The sequence below is a fragment of the Oryctolagus cuniculus genome, chromosome 21 (assembly GCF_964237555.1).
Source record: "Oryctolagus cuniculus chromosome 21, mOryCun1.1, whole genome shotgun sequence".
Classification (NCBI taxonomy): Eukaryota; Metazoa; Chordata; class Mammalia; order Lagomorpha; family Leporidae; genus Oryctolagus; species Oryctolagus cuniculus.
The window spans coordinates 5,574,413-5,591,696 of record NC_091452.1 but is presented as its reverse complement, the minus strand read 5'-3'; the positions used below and the strand labels follow the sequence as shown (position 1 = coordinate 5,591,696).

At 59.7% G+C, this 17,284-nt stretch overlaps 1 protein-coding gene across 3 annotated transcripts in view; it reads right to left on the bottom strand.

The window, feature by feature from the left end:
* CCDC92 (coiled-coil domain containing 92) overlaps positions 1–17,284 on the bottom strand; it is a 35,783-nt gene that overhangs the window by 1,540 nt on the left and 16,959 nt on the right. For 2 of the 3 annotated variants that reach the window (XM_051831334.2, XM_051831333.1), the window contains exons 2-3: positions 1,469–1,615; positions 1,055–1,096 (exon numbers count right to left, since the gene is read on the bottom strand). In XM_051831334.2, the coding sequence (XP_051687294.1) occupies positions 1,055–1,096; positions 1,469–1,598 (172 nt within the window). In that variant the 5' untranslated portion in view covers positions 1,599–1,615. Of the gene's footprint in view, positions 1–1,054; positions 1,097–1,468; positions 1,616–5,839; positions 5,917–17,284 lie in introns of those variants that run through there. The other variant, XM_070066096.1, reaches the window with a different exon arrangement.

The following is a 17,284-nucleotide window of genomic DNA, read 5'->3' as shown; positions in this document are numbered from 1 at the left end:
ACGCTCCTGGTTTCGGGCTGGCCCAGCCGTTGCAGCCATTTGGGGAGTGAACCAGTGGATGGAAGACCTTTTTCTCGCTCCTTGTCATTCTGACTTTAAATACTGCTCTCAGTGTGCACTAGCAGGGAGCTGGAATCGGGGCAGGACTTGAACCCAGGCACCGCGGTGCCGGCCTGGATCTGGTGGGGTCGCTGCCAGGCGGCTTCGTAAACACAGATCCCAGGCTGCTCCCACACCCTGGCCATCACCACGCAGGAGCTGGGTTCCAACCGGCATCCTGCAGCTGTCTGGGACAGGTGGTTTCGGGAGAGAACAAAGTAAAGCAATGGTTTCCCCCACCCCTGCAAATCATCAGCACTGAGCCCCTGGGGCTGGGGGCCGCCCGGGCAGGCCGCACACAAGGACGGGCCCCGCAGACGGGCCGGGGTGGGGGCGTGCCGCGTCCATGCACGCGCGGCTCCTCTCCTCCCTCCTCTTTGAGGCCCCATGAGGCCAGTGCCTTCTCTCCACGGCCCCCCAAACACACGGGCCGTCTGGCTCCTGACGGGAGCACTTAGGGGACGTAACACGCTCGGCCACGCAGCCAGCACGCTTGGTGAGGAGAGGGGGCGCCGACACACGCCCGTGCCCCGCCCTGGGGGCGCACAGCCCCAGCTGCCAGCAGGGGGAGCCTAAGGGGCCCTGGAGGAGGCCCGTCTGCACCACCTTCCAGACCCTCTGGGGACTTGCCAGCACTGAGGTCACGGTCACGGCCCAGCCGCACCGAGAGGCGTGCTCAGGGGGACACAGAGGTGGAGCCGCTCTGCCCGGCCCTGCCCTCAGCCCCCTGCTGTCTCAGGAGGAACGTGGATTCACCGCAGGAAAAGCAGAAAAACACGCGTGTCAGTCACGAGGTGCAGCCGCGGCCTCCTGGTCACAGCCCAGGCCCGCCCACCCTCCGCAGGGCGCCCTGGCTGCCTGGTGACCCGCACAGCCCGTGCTCTGTGCCGACCACCGCTGCGCCACCCACCAAGGGCAGCGCCACCTTGAGGGCGGGGGCTGGGGCAGTTCTTACCTGTCTGTTCAGAACTTTTGACCGTCAGCTCATAAGTCAAATCTAAGAGGGAAAATTCAGTCAGTTCTGTCAGTCCACATCAAATCCCTCCTGGCTCTGAGAACGCCCCAGGGGGCGCCGCGAGTCCCACCCCACAGAGGCGATTCAGAGGCGAGCGGGGGCTAATGGCACCCTCCTGCCTCCCCAGACCCCTTCCCCACGGCCCCCAAACATATCCCGACACCCCAGAACCAGAGCAGCTCACAGCACGCATGCTGCGCCTCGGGGACCAGCTCCACCTGCACTGGCGATCCCAACACTGGGTCTCAATCTTCTCAAGGTCCTGTATCCCCCAGAGGGCGCTCCGCACCCGACACGGGGCATCTCGCTGTGCGGGCAGACCCAGGGGCGCAGGGGCGCGGCCCGGCCCGGTACCTGTGCAGTGCTGCTGCAGGCGCCGGATCTCGGCGTGCAGCCCCTTGAGCGTGCTGGCGTGCTCCCGCTGCAGGAACAGGAGGTTCTTCTGCGCGCTGTGCAGCTGGTTCTCCAGGTTCGTGGCCGCCATGCTGACACCCAGGTGGCCTGCAGGGAAGACCGTGGTCACTGCCACCCACTCTCCTTGGCTCAGTGCAGGGGGCGCGGGCCTCCCCCAGGAAGCGCAAGGAGACAGTGCAGCCTGGACAGGAGGCCCAGCCGTGGGCGCTGAAGCCTCCACTCCCTGAGTGCCTGCCGCGTGCCACAGCCGTGGTGGGTGCACAGACACCAGGCCGGGGACGCAGGCGTGGAGCCCTGTCCAGGGCCACGTCACTCTACTGGAGAGGAGCAGGGTGCAGAGGTGGCCTGAGGAGCCGGGGTCACAGGCTCAGACCCAGCTGCCAGCCTCAGGCAGGCTGTGACTGCCACACCCAGGGCGGGGAACGTGACTGCCCCCTAGGGGACAGCCGGGCACCGGGCACCGGGCTGCACCTGGCTCTTGGTGCTGTCCGCAGACGGCAAGAGGGAGAAGGCAGAGTGGGGAGCTCCACACAGGGCCTGCCCCCGGTCCCTGCCCTCTGTCCTCACCCCCAGGCCTCGGTCACCCCCGTCAAGGCTGTGGCCCCCCCGTGACCCGGGAGAGGTGGGGGAAGTGAGCCATCTGCCTGGAGAGGCGACCAGAGCAAACCAAGGCGCCGCGTGCAGGGCTGAGGCACACCAGGGACAGACGGGTTATCTGCTATGAACTGTTCTCGTGACCAGGGCCTCGGAGCACACCCCCCAGTCCCCCTGCCAGGGCACTCTCGGAGAGAAACTGCTTCTCCAGGGTTCCCGTGCATGGCATGCTGTTGCCCGGCGCCATGGGCAGCGTTGGAGTCTGCGACAATCCCAGGTTGTCACAGCCTGATGTGACCGCCCGATGATCTACGTGGTGGGCGCCGGTCTGCCTGCTCGTTCTGAAGGTGCACACTTCCGCCGCCATGCAGAGCAGGGCCGGAAAGGCGGTGCCAGAGGGGAGTGAGGGACGAGCACTGGCGACAGGACCAGGACAGGGGGCCGGCGCTGTGGCATAGCGGGTAACGCCCTGGCCTGCAGCGCCAGCATCCCATATGGGCGCCGGTTCAAGTCCCGGCTGCTCCACTTCTGATCCAGCTCTGTTGTGGCCTGGGAAAGCAGTGGAAGATGGCCTGAGCACTTGGGCCCCTGCACCCACATAGGAGACCTGGAAGAAGCTCCTGGCTCCTGGCTCCTGGCTCCGGATGGGCGCAGCTCTAGCCATTGCGGCCATTTGGGGAGTGAACCAGCAGATGGAAGACCCCTCCCTCTCCCTCCCTCCCTCCCTCTCTCTCTCTCTCTGTGCTGATGTAAAAGGCTCTACTGAAGAGATACCAAACATTAGGGTCACCTGCACGCCGGGGTCACCTGTATACTAGGGTCACCTGCACACTACGGTCACCTGTACACCAGGGTCACCTGTACACGAGGGTCACCTGTACACCAGGGTCACCTGTACACTAGGGTCCACCTGTACACCAGGGTCACCTGTACACGAGGGTCACCTGTACACCAGGGTCACCTGTACACTAGGGTCCACCTGTATGCTATGGTCACCTGTACACTAGGGTCCACCTGTATGCTATGGTCACCTGTACACGAGGGTCCACCTGTATGCTATGGTCACCTGTACACTAGGGTCCACCTGTATGCTATGGTCACCTGTACACGAGGGTCCACCTGTATGCTATGGTCACCTGTACACTAGGGTCCACCTGTATGCTATGGTCACCTGTACACTAGGGTCCACCTGTACACTAGGGTCACCTGTACACCAGGGTCCACCTGTACACTATGGTCACCTGTACACTAGGGTCCACCTGTATGCTATGGTCACCTGTACACTAGGGTCCACCTGCACACTACGGTCACCTGTACACGAGGGTCACCTGTACACCAGGGTCCACCTGTACAGAGGGTCCACCTGTACACTAGGGTCACCTGTACACCAGGGTCCACCTGCACACTAGGGTCCACCTGTACACCAGGGTCACCTGCACGCCAGGGTCACCTGTACACCAGGGTCACCTGCACACCAGGGTCCACCTGTACAGAGGGTCACCTGCACGCTAGGGTCACCTGCACAGAGGGTCCACCTGTACACGAGGGTCACCTGCACACTAGGGTCCACCTGTGCACCTGTATGCCAGGATCAACTGCACAGCAGGGTCACCCGCACGTCAGGGTACATCCAAGTAAGAAAAGTCTACTGAGGGCCCAAGGGACAAATCACATCTGGAAGTAGGAACCAAATCACTATTTTCTCACCTGTTCCTAAAGATAGAACACCTCTGCTATCCTGAGGGCAAGTGAGTCGCGCAGCTCAACGCTGGTGACCTTTTCCGCTGTTACCCTCGGCTGCTAATGACCTGTAGTCACCGTAGGACACAGCCCCTCACTCCAGGACAGCAACAGGGACGAAGCCACGGGAGCAGCTGGGTGCTCTGGAGGCCGAGGCAGGAGAGGGTGGGCAGGCTGGACGAGGGCAGGGGTGGACGGATGAGCACTGTGTGCTGCGGGGGGCACCCAGGGAGCACGTGTTGCACAAGGGCTCGCTGTGTCCGAGACACACGCCACAGATGGTGGAACCTCGTATCCTGACTTTTGTCCTGATGCAAACTGGTCTGGGTGCTAAGCACTGCTGGGGGCCATCAGCAACTTCTTTTTTTTTTTTTTTTTTTTTTTTTGACAGGTAGAGTGGACAGTGAGAGAGAGAGACAGAGAGAAAGGTCTTCCTTTGCCGTTGGTTCACCCTCCAATGGCCGCCGCGGCCGGCGCACCACACTGATCTGATGGCAGGAGCCAGGAGCCAGGTGCTTTTCCTGGTCTCCCATGGGGTGCAGGGCCCAAGCACCTGGGCCATCCTCCACTGCACTCCCTGGCCACAGCAGAGAGCTGGCCTGGAAGAGGGGCAACCGGGACAGAATCCAGCGCCCCAACCGGGACTAGAACCCGGTGTGCCGGCGCCACTAGGCGGAGGATTAGCCTAGTGAGCCGCGGCGCCGGCTCAGCAACTTCTAAACGGCAGATGGCAGCGCCTGGACATGGGTCCTCTTCTCCCCGTGGGGACACTGCCCTCAGCTCCGCGTGCCCGTCCCAGGGCCATGCTCGGGAATGCGCACAGCTCGACACCTCCCAGAGAGCTCTGGTGGGAGCGGGAGGAACGGCCCCTGGGAGGAGCAGACCCCGAGCAGGGTGCTGGAGGTGAGCCGCAGCCCTTTGTCCCTGCAGTGAACTCACTAGGTGTTAGATGCCTGACAACTCACGTTCACTCTGTAGGTTCAGATTAAGGCTTGAAACAGGCCTCTGGTCCCAAATTCTGTAGCTGTAGGCTCTGAAGCCCCCGGACAGGCGGAGCACCCCACCACTTTCTAGCGACCACAGCTTCTTACGGAGCCATAAAGACGCGCCTGCCCCCCGCCCCGGGCTCTCCAGCGGCGCAGGGTCACGGGGCCTGCCAGGAATCCCCCAGCCGCCTGCAGGGCGCTGCCAGCTGAAATACGGCCTCTGGCTTTGTCTCTGCTTTCCCTCCCCTCGGAGGAGACTGAGGCGCACATCCCACTGAGACAGGAACACAAGTCGGGACACGCGGCTGGGCCGGCAGCTTTTCCCAGCTCTCGGGGGCTGTGGGTTGGGGATTGAATTGCGTGGAGAAATTGAGACGCCTCTGGAGTTGTGAACACCCCCGCTCTCACCCCGACGCGTGGGCCCAGAAGGCAAGGCCGGGCCCCAGCAGCGTGAGCCCAGGCGACGCCCATCCGAGCACAGCACAGCGCTGGCCCGGGGGGCAGACCCTCCCGCCCGCACACTGCCAGAAAGCCCCGCCGCCCACCAGAGAGGCTCGGCAGTGAGCCCTGCTTTCGACTGCAGCCGCGTCTCCCAGAAGGTGGCGGAGGGGCAGTCGTGGGCCAGGCCAGCACCCTAGCAAGGCTGCAAGGCCAGCCTGGGAACAAGGACTGAGACCTGGCACCCAGCCACAGGCGTGTCTCATCTCCGGGATCCTACAGGGCCAGGGCACAGTCCCCTCTTCCTCGCCAAGCCCAGGAGCCCTCCGGGGTGGAGTCAGCATCAGGGCCCTGAAGTCACGGCGCAGAGAACCCAGGCTAGACCTATCTTTGCCTCTTTCCAAACTACGCTTTTTCCCTTAGCAGCTGTTCTACCACACACATCTGTCCTGCACACGCTTTGGCTACTGAGTGTAACACGTCCCACCCCAGTGTCGGCCTGCCCCTCCCCATCCTTGTCCAGTGGACCCCCCCCCCCAGGCCGTGGGCTCACCCAGTGTGCTCTGTCGCCCCTCCAATGCAGGGCCTTTGCACGCCTTGAAACGCTCGGCACACCTCCTCCCGCCCCCTCGCCTACCTCACCTCCGTTCGTGCTTCACGTCTGAACTCATGCGTTACGTCGCACTCTGGAGGCCGAGCCAGAATCCCGCCGCATTTATCACAACACTGCAGAGCACTGATGGGAACATGACCTCACCCCAGCATTTCCCGACAACGCCGGGAAGTGCTGCAAGGCGTCCACGAGCGACGTCTCTCGGGGAAAGAAGAGAAGCACCGGTGGCAGGAGAGGGGCTCCCATTTGGAAACGGGACCTTTATTCTGTGCCTGGGTGATCAGAACCAGGCCTACCTTTTAGCTGAACACAAAGCCTTTGGAAATAGGGTAATAATTTTAGAATCTGGAAAAAACCACAGCGCACAGTACTCAGGTGGTGGCTCTGAATTAGTTATAGCAAGCTATTTTAGATTCTAGTCATGAATAAGTTATAACCCGCTCGAGGCGGCTCTCCCCTGCCAGGAAGGCTGCAGCGCCTGGAGCCCGGCCGCCCTCTGGCTTCCTGACCCCACCGCCGCGTCTCCGCATCCTGCACCAGCAGCTCCGGGCCTTCTCTTGGGAACTTTCTGTTCCGCTCTGATGTCCTATAGCTCAGGCCCTGCTGCCAGGGAACGCAGGCGGCAGGCAGGACACGACGGGACAGAAGGGCGGCGAGCACACAGACGCGGGCTGTCCAACTGTGTCGGGTGAACACGGCCTTCTGCCGCCCGCTCCGCCTGAGGACTGACTCCCAGGGTTACCCACGCGCACTCAGCCAGCGTCTGGCACACAGTACGAGCTCAACAAACAGCAGCTGTCTGTTTCTACGGAAGTCACGGTCAACTGTTCCATCAGCAAACCTCCAGGCAGTTTTCTTAGCCCCACAAGGGCATTTCCCAAGCATCACCCACGTAAGGAAACGAGCTAGCGAAGCAATGCTAAAACTCCCGAGGGCACAGACACGCACACGGCGGCGTTCCCGGTGGCCCGTCCTCCAGCTGCCTGGGGAGCAGAGAGAGAGGCAGAGCAGGGCGCCCTCGGGACAGCAAAACCTACTTCTTCCTTTGAAACCACCCATAGTCCTCTACGAGAGGCTAAAAAAGGCGGACGGCTAATTAGGCCACGGACTCTCAGTCCAAAGTGCCTGCTTCTCAGAAAGGAGCCTTCTTTGCCGCCCTGAAGGCGCTCGCTGGATGACTCTGGACTCACAGGCACCTGCCTGGGGGAGCCGACCGTCACTACTACACATGTGCTCGGAAATCCAACTGGTGAGCGAGCGGAAGATCCCAAAGCCAGGGCAGCAAGCACAAGGGCGCATGGGCACCTGACAGTGACTCTGGGAATATTTTGGTGAAACGGGTGAACACCATCACCAATTGGAATAAAAAGTGTCAAAAGCAAAAGGTGCACTTGTTTTTCAGACGCAAGAATGTCATCTTCACAGAATCGGGCTTTAACCCAGCAGGAACAGGGGGGCTGATGAGCTGAGCGTGGGAGCCGGAACCCGGGAGCCGGTTCTGACTGAGCACCTCCGAGGTGAGCCCCGTCCATGCCCTCACCTTCCTCTCTTATGACACGAGGGTCGTCCTAGCACCCACGGGATACACGCGAGGCGGCGAGGGCGGGGCGTCCAGACAAAACACCAAGCAGGACGTGTGGCTCACGCGCCGCAGAGCCGAGGGTCTCCACGTGAACACTGCTGGAGGAGATGCCTGTGGCACCCCCATCCTCTGGCTGGGCGACAGACACGACTTCCAAGAGGGATGCTTCTAGAAGCTGGAAGAGGAAACTCCAGTAGAAAGAGGAGAGAAGTCTTCGTTTTCACAAGACCATCACGAGAGTCATTTGAATGTTGACGAGGGCTGGCGTGACGCCGCTGAACTGCGCACGTCTTACTTACCGCAAGGAGCACTCAGACATCCGTGAGAGATTAAGCAGCAGAGTATGTCAGAAGCTGCACGTCCGGCCGCTCTGCAGTGCCCGCAGGCAGGCCGCCCGGCACCCCGTTATCCGAGCCGCAGCCGGAGTCGGGCTGCTGCGCTGGGATCCAGCTCCCGGGAACGCTCCCAGGGAAGCAGTGGAGGACGACCCCAGTGCTCCGGTTCCTTCTACCCACATGGAGACCAGCATGTTGTTCCTGGCTCCTGGCTCCACCTGGCCCAGCCCTGGCTGTTGTAGCCATGCTGGGGAGTGAACCAGCAGATGGAAGATTCTCTCTCTCTCTCTCCCATTCTCTGTATGACTGTGACTTTCAAATAAGTCTTTCTTTAATAAAGCTATATGCAGGGGCTGGCACTGTGGCAACCATCTGTGGTGCTGGCATGTCATATGGGTGCCAGTTCATATCCTGGCTGCCCCGTTTCTGATCCAGCTCCCTGCTAATGGCCTGGGAGGAGCAGCAGAAGATGGAAAAACTTGGGAGGCCCGTGCTGTGGCATAGTGGGTAAAGCCACCGCCTGCAGTGCCAGCATCCCGTATCAGAGCACAGGTCTGAGTCCCGGCTGCTCTACTTCCAGTCCAGCTTCTTGCTAACGTGCCTGGGAAAGCAGTGGAAGATGGCCCAATTGTTTGGGTCCCTGCAAGTGCATGGGAGACCCAGAAGAAGCTCCTGGCTCCTGGCTCTGGATTGGCCCAGCTCTAGCCATTGTGGCCATTTTGGGGGTGAGCCAGTGATGGAAGACCTGTCTCTCAAAATAAATAAATCTTTGAAAAAGAAAAGAAATGCACTCGGTGCCTCCCTGCAATCCTCCAGCAGCCCACCTGGAGTGCTGCAGGCACTGACAGCGTCTCCCCTGCGGGCATGCTCGGCCTGACGCTGAGGCTGCAACAGACGTGCCCAGAGACTGGCAATCAGACGTGCAACGCGACCCGGCCCGCCTGGGAAGTCCACAGCCACCGGAGGCCTAGGGGATGGAGTTACTAACTGGGTTTTCTGCACTCTGATGATCGCATACTTTGAGAGTTTCTGTTTGGCGTCTATTTAAAAACCGTGTCGGATGTCTGTATGCTGGTAAGACGTCTCAGGAGGAAGGCAGGCTGTATTTCAGGTTGCTGGGGAGTGTGCTAAGTGGGCTGTTCAGCCTGAGAGGGGCACACGCTCGGGTCCTCTGGTGCCTCCACTGAGTCAGGGCACCGGCACCCCATGCAGACCCCACCCAGGTGGCAGGCACGCAGCTCCCATTCCTGCCCTCAGAACCAGGCAGGGCGTGCTGTGTGCAGGCAGGGCCGTGGTGGCTCTGCTGGGGCCTGCTCGCACCCGCCTCCCATTCTGTGTCCCTGGAGCAGCCCCAGGCTGACGACCCTCCAGGGACCACCCAAATAACCCGTTTCATAGACTGGAGCCGACACTCAGCACCTGGTAGCAGCGTCCTTTGTCAAAATGAACCGTGAGCCAACGGATTCAAGACACAACTCACAGAGCAGGCAATGTCCCTGCAACTGAAGGGACAGGCAGGTCCTAGCCACTCCCTATGTGGCTGCAGATCCAAGCTGTCCACTGGCTGATGACTAAAGACCTGGCCAACCCAAACGCCAAAACGTCTGTTCACACCAACGAAACAGGAACTGCTCCTTACATCTCAGTGCCTGATGGTTACAGTCTGAATCGCAGCTCCAAGGCCCCAAGCCTCAGTCACTTGCTTTAAAAATCTCTCTCTATGGTCAGCCCAACAGCGGCACCTCCGCAGCTGCCTCAGCTGACCGGGCCTCCCTCCTAGACTCCCCGGGGCTGCCTGACAGTGAAACCCGTTTTCAGGGGAAATGGCACTCATCAACTGAAACTCCACACTAACTTAGCCAGCACACATTTCATGGTTTGCTTACACACACACGCGCACACACACACACACACACACAAAAGCCAATTATCTCACTGGCTGCCACAGAATACATGCAGCAAGACTGGGCGCTGCACAGCGTCACCTCCAGGAGACCCGACCCATGAGGCCCCACCGAGACTCGGCGTCTCAGACAGACCTAAGCTGTGCCATCGGGCAAAGCCCCTCTGCTGGCTCCACGTCTCTGCGCTGGGCTCCAGGTCCCCACAGTGCAGGCTGCTTCAGAGCAGGGAGGCTGTGGAGGGCTGCAGTCACGCCAGCAGTCCACTGCCAGTCGGTTCAGTGAGTAAACAACCACCCCTTTTGGGGGCCGCCAACACACATCTATCCGACGTCTCTGTGGAGTAACGCGTCTTACGTGGCAGTGTTTTAAAAAGAGAAACCTACTCTTTTAAGAAGGCATTGGCCAGTCCCTGGATCTCCGTTTCCGGCAGCCTTTGGTGGACACAGGCCGCCTGCCCTTCCCCGCTGCACCAGCGACATGACGGTCCCCTCACGGACTGTCTGTTCCCAAGCGTCTCCTGTCCGGGGCTGCCCGCGCCGTGCAGAGTGGGTGCGCTGACGGACATTTCAGACCGCTCCCGTGACGTTCCTTCTGTGTTTTGTTTTGTTTTGTTTTGACAGGCAGAGTGGACAGTGAGAGAGAAAGAGACAGAGAGAAAGGTCTTCCTTTTTGCCATTGGTTCACCCTCCAATGGCTGCCGTGGCTGATGCATCGCGCTGATCTGAAGCCAGGAGCCAGGTGCTTCTCCTGGTCTCCCATGGGGTGCAGGGCCCAAGCACTTGGGCCATCCTCCACTGCACTCCCAGGCCACAGCAGAGAGCTGGCCTGGAAGAGGGGCAACCGGGACAGAATCCGGCACCCCGACCGGGACTAGAACCTGGTGTGCCGGCGCCGCAAGGCGGAGGATTAGCCTATTGAGCCGCGGCGCCAGCCCTGTGCTCTCTCTTCTTTATCCCATCGGGGAACAAGAGGACTCCCAGAGTCACACATCCCAGTTTTTAGTCTACGTGCACCATGCTCAGGAGAGAAGAGCTGCCCGCACAACATCCGCCCGTCAGGACGGCCTGTCACGCAAACTGCAAGCAGCGCCAGGCCCCAGGGCAGGTCAGGATGACCCAAGGGGGGCAGTTGTGTGCTTGCTCCATGAGGGCTTGTCCTCAGTCTCAGGCAATCGCCATGGCCCAGAAGCACCAGACAGACGAGCAGATTTCCCAGAGCGAGAATCAGCTGTGGGAGCCGCGTGCAAGAAGCTGGGGCGGGGAAGTGACCACCACAGCCTACACTCCTCTGTCCTTGACCTCTCGGGAGGTCACCATCTTTCGTCTGGGCTTCTGCCACTCTTCCCACTTGTACAGCGGCCTGGTTTTGTTTTCCTTTGTCATGTGACCTCCTGTTCGTTTCACATGACCAACTATAATCCTCAGCTGTGACGCACTCTTTCCGGGCCCACTTTGATTCAGATACTTTCACTAATAAGCAGCTGACACAGCCACGCTTCGGAAAGCCAGCAAGTGTGGTTCCGAGTGCCCAGGTTTCCACGTGAAGCTCACGATCCTCAGGCTACGTGCATCGGCGTCTTCCAGGGGACCCAGCTCTGATTGGCCTGCCGGTCAGCCGGCGCCCGGTGTTCCAGACGGGCAGGAAGGCACCGTAGGTCCCGTGTGGCGACCACTTCTCTCACTGGTCGGGGGTGAAGCAGCTCCCATCTCAGCGCAGCAGCTGCTATGTGCAGGCCCCCTTCCTGCCCCAGGCCTTTTGAGGGTGTGACCACTGCATTTAATGGTGGGCAAGCTGGACACAGGTCGGCTTTGATGACCATCAATTCTGTCTCGACACCCACCGTGGGTAAGGGCAGCTGGGCAGGAAAGCACTCAAAAGCACATTTTAAACACAAGAAGCTGACCGCATTCACCAAATGTCCGGGCCAGGCCCATCACTGCACTCTCCAAACAGCCGAGCCATCAGGCGCAACAACGGCCGTGTTAAGGAGGAGTAAGGCACTTGCCTAAGTTCACAAGCACAGGAGCTGAGAGCAAAGCCATTTCCAAGGCTGGCACTGCTCTGCCTTGGGCCTCCCTAGAGCGGCCTTGGTTTCCAAACTTGCGGTGTTTGGAAGCAGGGAGGAGCAGAGGCACTCCTGTTGTGTCCTGTGCATCCTGATCATGTGGCCCAGGCGTGCCTCACGCTGTGTCTCGGGTTGCACGGAGAGCTTCCACAACAGCCCACAGTAGGCACCGTCTGTTTCCTCACTCCACGGATGGGGAACTGAGGTGCAGAGAGGGGAGCTACAATGCCTTGCTGAGACCACACAGAATTTTCCTGGTGCCGGGTAGATGCCTTTCTTTTTAAAGATTTATTTTATGTATTTGAAAAGCAGAATTACAGAAACAGAGGGAGAGACAGAGCGCTCTGTCTTCCATCTTCTGGTCACTTCCCAAATGGCTGCAATGGCAAGGGCTGGGCCAGGCTGCAGCTAGGAGCCAGGAGCTTCTTCCAGGTCTCCCGTTTGGGTTCTGGTGCCCAAGGACTTAGGCCATCCTCTGCTGCTTTCCCAGGCATTTTAGCGGGGAGATGGATTGAAAGTGGAGCGGCTGGGACTTGAACTGGTGCCCACGTGGGATGCTGGCATAGCAGGTGGCAGCTAACCCATGACACCACAATGCCAGCCCCTGGACGCCTTTTTTCAGACACAGTGACGGCACTGACACAGGCCTGCGCCATCAGTCAGAAAGACCCGATCCCTTGTTCAAAATTTCCTCCAGCCCCCTCTCAAAACACGCAACAAGATCTTACTAAGGGGTGGTCTGCACATCGCCACGGTCAGCTGAAGGTGGACTGTGCAGTGGGCATGTCCCATCCTCACCTGTGAGCTACGGTGACAAATGAGCTGGGGCGTGACTGCTTAATGGGCGTGGCTGCCCCTCATTCCAGGAGGTCCTGAGGACGTCAAACTCCAGGGATGCTCGGGCCCCTCGTGCAATGATGCAGACTGACATGCTCACAGCAGGGCAAGGGTCAGCCCCAGGCTCAGAACCCCAGCTCTGCGCTCACTCACTCTGCAGCCTTGGGCACATCACACATAACCCCTTGTGCCTTACTTTCCCTGTCTGCCAAATGGGAAGGTGGTGCCATGCCTCCAGGTGTGTGACACTCGGGTGAGCTTATCTGAAGAGGTACTGTCCAATACAACCTGGTGATGACGAGAACACTCGACTCTGTCCAGTCAAGCAGCCCCAGGTGCACAGAGCAAATCCAGAACTTGACACGTGGCGTGTGAACTTTCCATTTTGTTTTTATTTGGATTCAGTAAAATTTAAGTAGCCTGGCACTGCCAGCGCCTACCACAGCTGCACGAGCACCTGCCCAGAACCACGGCTCGCTGCTGCTGTTTCCCCAGCACGCAGGTCCTCTGCCGGCTCCTCCGCACCTGGAGCCCCCCGGGGGCTCTGCTGTGGCCGCTGCTCAGCCGTTTCCTTCCAACGCCCATGATGATCCTGGGCCTCGCCACGACTCCAAGCGTCCCTGGCCAACGTCAGCCAGGCCACCGATCTCTCACCAGCACGCACACCTCACGAGAAGGGTCCTTCTCTCTCTCTTCCCCTGCTGCCTCAGCACCCAGCGTAACGCCTGCCTCTGACCTCTGAGCCGCGTCTTTAAGAAAGTGTTCTCCAAGGCTGGCACTCGTGGTGACCTACTCACCCCACAGGCGGTTTACTTTGTATCGCTGGATGTACAGGCAGAGTCTGGGTTGGCATGAGGATAGGTGGGGGGAGGGAAAAGTGCAGCTAGTTTAAGCATGCCTTAAACTAACTGGGGTCAGTGGGAAAGCTGTCGAATAAAGAGGCTAAAAATTACCAAGCCACCTAAAAGCTCAAGTGCCCTCTTTGCAGGAAGCAAAGTGTGGGCTTGGCAGGCCCTCCTGCAGCCTGTGGCACTCAGTATCCAGTATGCATGGGGAGACAGGAGCCGGAGCTTCCAGGAGTCTCTTGTGGTCTCCCACCCTGACTCCACCCCCTCGCGTGTCGATTCAGCACACCCGCTTTCCCGTGGTGCACCTGTGCCTCTGCCACAAAGAACACGCATACGCTGAACTCCACGTGGAGACGGCATGATGTGTGTACACCAAGCTCCACGTGGAGGCGCCATGATGATCACACATATCCTGAGCCCCACGTGGAGACAGCAAAATGAACACCTGTACAGTGACCTGCCCGTGGAGATGGCGTGAACACGCGTGCAGATGTCACGAAACTTTCGACAGCACTGTGTGCACGGAACCCTGCCCAAACCCTGTTTTTGTACTCAGGGCACCACACCAATGGGACCACTGAACGGTGCGGCACACTCCTCTCCTCGGGGTGAGTGTCTCCTACAGTCATGTCTGAACGTGCTCTCTCTTTAGATAAAGCCTGATCCATTCTCGCACTTTACCCACATCTCTGCGTTGAATTCTTACCTCACATGGAGGCAAGAATGAAACAGCTGGGGGACCCCAAGTCCCACAGCATTAAGTGGTGAGCCAGCCAGGAGAGCTGGGGAGAGAGACACACACACAGCACGGACATCTGGGGAGTGCATGCCAGGGTGGTCAAGCTCTCTTCTCTTCAGCTCAGCATCTCTGGCGGGCCTTTGAAATGCTAAACTGGGGACTTCTTTGCTATGTCTTAGTAACTGAAGCCAGCTACAGGCTGGAAGCTCCACGGAGCACATAGCCACGGGCAGCAGCCAGTGAGGAAAGGCAGTGGTCACCAGTCACAGCTGCCAGATGCAACCTGGGAAAGCCAAGGGAGAACTATGCCCAGATGCGCTAGCCTGCGGTGGGGACACAGGCCTCTGGCTAGTTCCCAGTTCTCAGCAGGGAGCGCACAGGCCACCTGGCATCCCGGAGCTGGCACAGGCTGTGAGATCACCCCTGCTGGGCTCCTCAAAGGTGAGCCAGATCTTGCTTCTGGAGCACGGTGCCAGGGTCTGGCCACTGCGGGTGGTGAACGTGTGGCCACCCTGCCTGCCCTTCTTCTGTGGCTGCAGACACATGGAGCCAGGAGCAGCACGGGACAGCAAAGGCCATGGAGCAAGCACAGGCACCCCAAATCTGTGGGCCCAGTGCAAGGGCTCAGCGTCCAGGCTTTGGGGCAGCTCCCAGGAAGCGGGACATCACAGACCGGAATCAGCCGGCTTCTGGAGGCTGGACCAGGTGCCCACCTTCTGCTGTACCTCCCCTGGGTGGGGACAGTTTACCTGCCTGGTTGGCCAACATGTCTGGGGAGCACACTCTGCCATTCCTCCCTTCCCCTGTCCGCTGACCCAAGCCCCAGTGGCCAGCTCATGGTCTGCTTGGGGCAGTGGGTCCACTGCCCGGCTCATAACCCTGACCTGGCAGAAATGTCCAGAGGCAGGATGGAGCTCTGGCCCCATCATGGGTGGCTGATGCAGGCTGCTCCAAGCCATTCGAGCTGGAATGTCTGTGGTTTCTGGCTTCCAGGGGCAGCTCTAGGCCCTGTTTCTCAGTGTCAGCTTATGCTTCAGGCTGCTACCAGTTGGCTGGAGCTTGGCATCTCTCATGCCCAAGCTCCCCACTCCTTTCAAAAGCTTCGAGGTTCAAGCCAGACCTCAGATGTGGGTTTTAGCTCCAGAGTCTGAGGATACCTGGATGCAAGTCATTGCCCTAGGGTTCAAGCTGTACCCCAGGCATGGGGAAGCTCGAAGGTCTAAGGACTCCTGGACGCAGCTTAGCGCCCCCCAGGACTCAAGTTGAGCCCTGGGTGTGGTGCAACCCACTGTGACCCAGGAGCCCGAGGCATGGAGGGGAAAGTCCCCGGGAATAACCGGGGCACGGACAGCTGCATCTGAGATGTGTAAGATTTCAGGGCTGGATCAGCCTTAGGGAGGCTGTGGAAAGGCTGGGGTATGGATCCCAGGGAGCCCCAACTTGGGGTGCAGGGAGACCTCTAGATGCCCAATCTTTCATAACACAGGGCTCCAGCAGGCTGCTTTTGTGTGACTGGGCTCACGCAGAGCCATGCCCTCCTCTCCTCTCCCTGGGTCATGGACAGACTTCCAGCGACAGGTAACCACATCCACTCCCATGGGCCCAGCCCTGGCATGCTTTCTGGTAACCGGGAACCTCTCAAGCTAAATACTACAACCAAGAACTTGTTTCCTCCTGCAACATTCTCTGGCCAAGACATAAACTAGAAAATGGGGAGACCCGGCCACTACACGGGACTCAACCTTAATACTACTCACATCTTGACTCTTTCCTAAGAGACAACAAAACTGGGCACAAGTTCCTTACATCCAGGTCTTTGTAGTCCTCTTTGAAAACCCCACTCTTGGGAGTTGTGGGCACCACTGCTCTTAAAGACCAGGAACGTAAGGGAGCAACATACAGACACAGTGGATGACCCACTACTGGTGGGCCCTCCATCACCCTGAGTTCAGCATGTCCTGATGCTGGGACCATCCCTGGGGGTCGCTAGGTCCTCCCCTGCACCCTCAGAACCTGCTTCTCCTTTGCCTGTTTTCCCATGACTGCCACCGTGCAACCCACCCTGTCCCCCCTCCCAGAGTCAGCGCAACTCGTCATTCGCAGTGGGGCCTCCTCCAGCCAGATGTCAGTAGGCTCTGTCCCGAGACAGGTCGCAAATGGAGGTGCTGAGGCTTTTGGTGGACATGTCCTTTCTCCATGACTGACTTCAACTGCTGTCAACAAAGCTGGGGATGTTTCCAAAGATCCTACCAAATCCACTGAGGAGCCTCGGGCCCCGGCTCTGGTCTCCGACGTGGCCCTGCCGTAACCACCAGCTGCACCTCAGAAGGAAGCAGTGAGTCTGAGGCTCCCGCTGATTCTCTGATGACCCCCAAAGCCTCAGTGCTGTGCTGGGGCTCCAGCAGTGCCAACAGCAGCACCTGACTGGGGCTGCCCAAGAGGCCACCGTGAATGACGCACTGAGACCGCGCACACTCTGCCAGCAGAGTGGAGGAGGGGATGCACTCAAGCCTGGGAGGCGAGACGGCACAGGAAAGAAAACGCCCGTTCCGAGGACGGCTGGCAGACGCCTGGAGGAACACTGACCTAGCGCTCCTGAGAACGGGCCCTGTTTGGTACCATTTCTCCATCTACTCAGCACAGGTACTGAGGAAGCTTCAGAAACTGGCGAGGGGGACCCCAGGCTCCCACGAATCGGATACGGATCTAGAGTTCCAGGTGTTCAAAAGAAAGGGCTGACGAGGAGGGTGCTCCAACGTGGGACAGCGGCCTGCACAACCAGACCCGGTGGCCTCGGAGTCACCCGAGGGTGTCTTGCTATTGCCGCAGGGCCCAATAGAGAGTGTTTCAGGTGTGAGGAGCTGGGACACTGGCGCTTGGAACGCCCCTGCCCGACAGCCCATCTGGCCCTTGCGTCAGTGGACACGGGGCTTTCTTCCGCTCTGAGGGAGGTGGTCTCCCGGGTCCCTCATGCCCTTGCCTGAGGGCTGAAGAGGCCGGGCAGCCAGGCAGCTCCCACAGCCCAGATAAGCACCTCAGCGTCCCAGGTAAGGTTACTGGCTTCCTCACTCACAC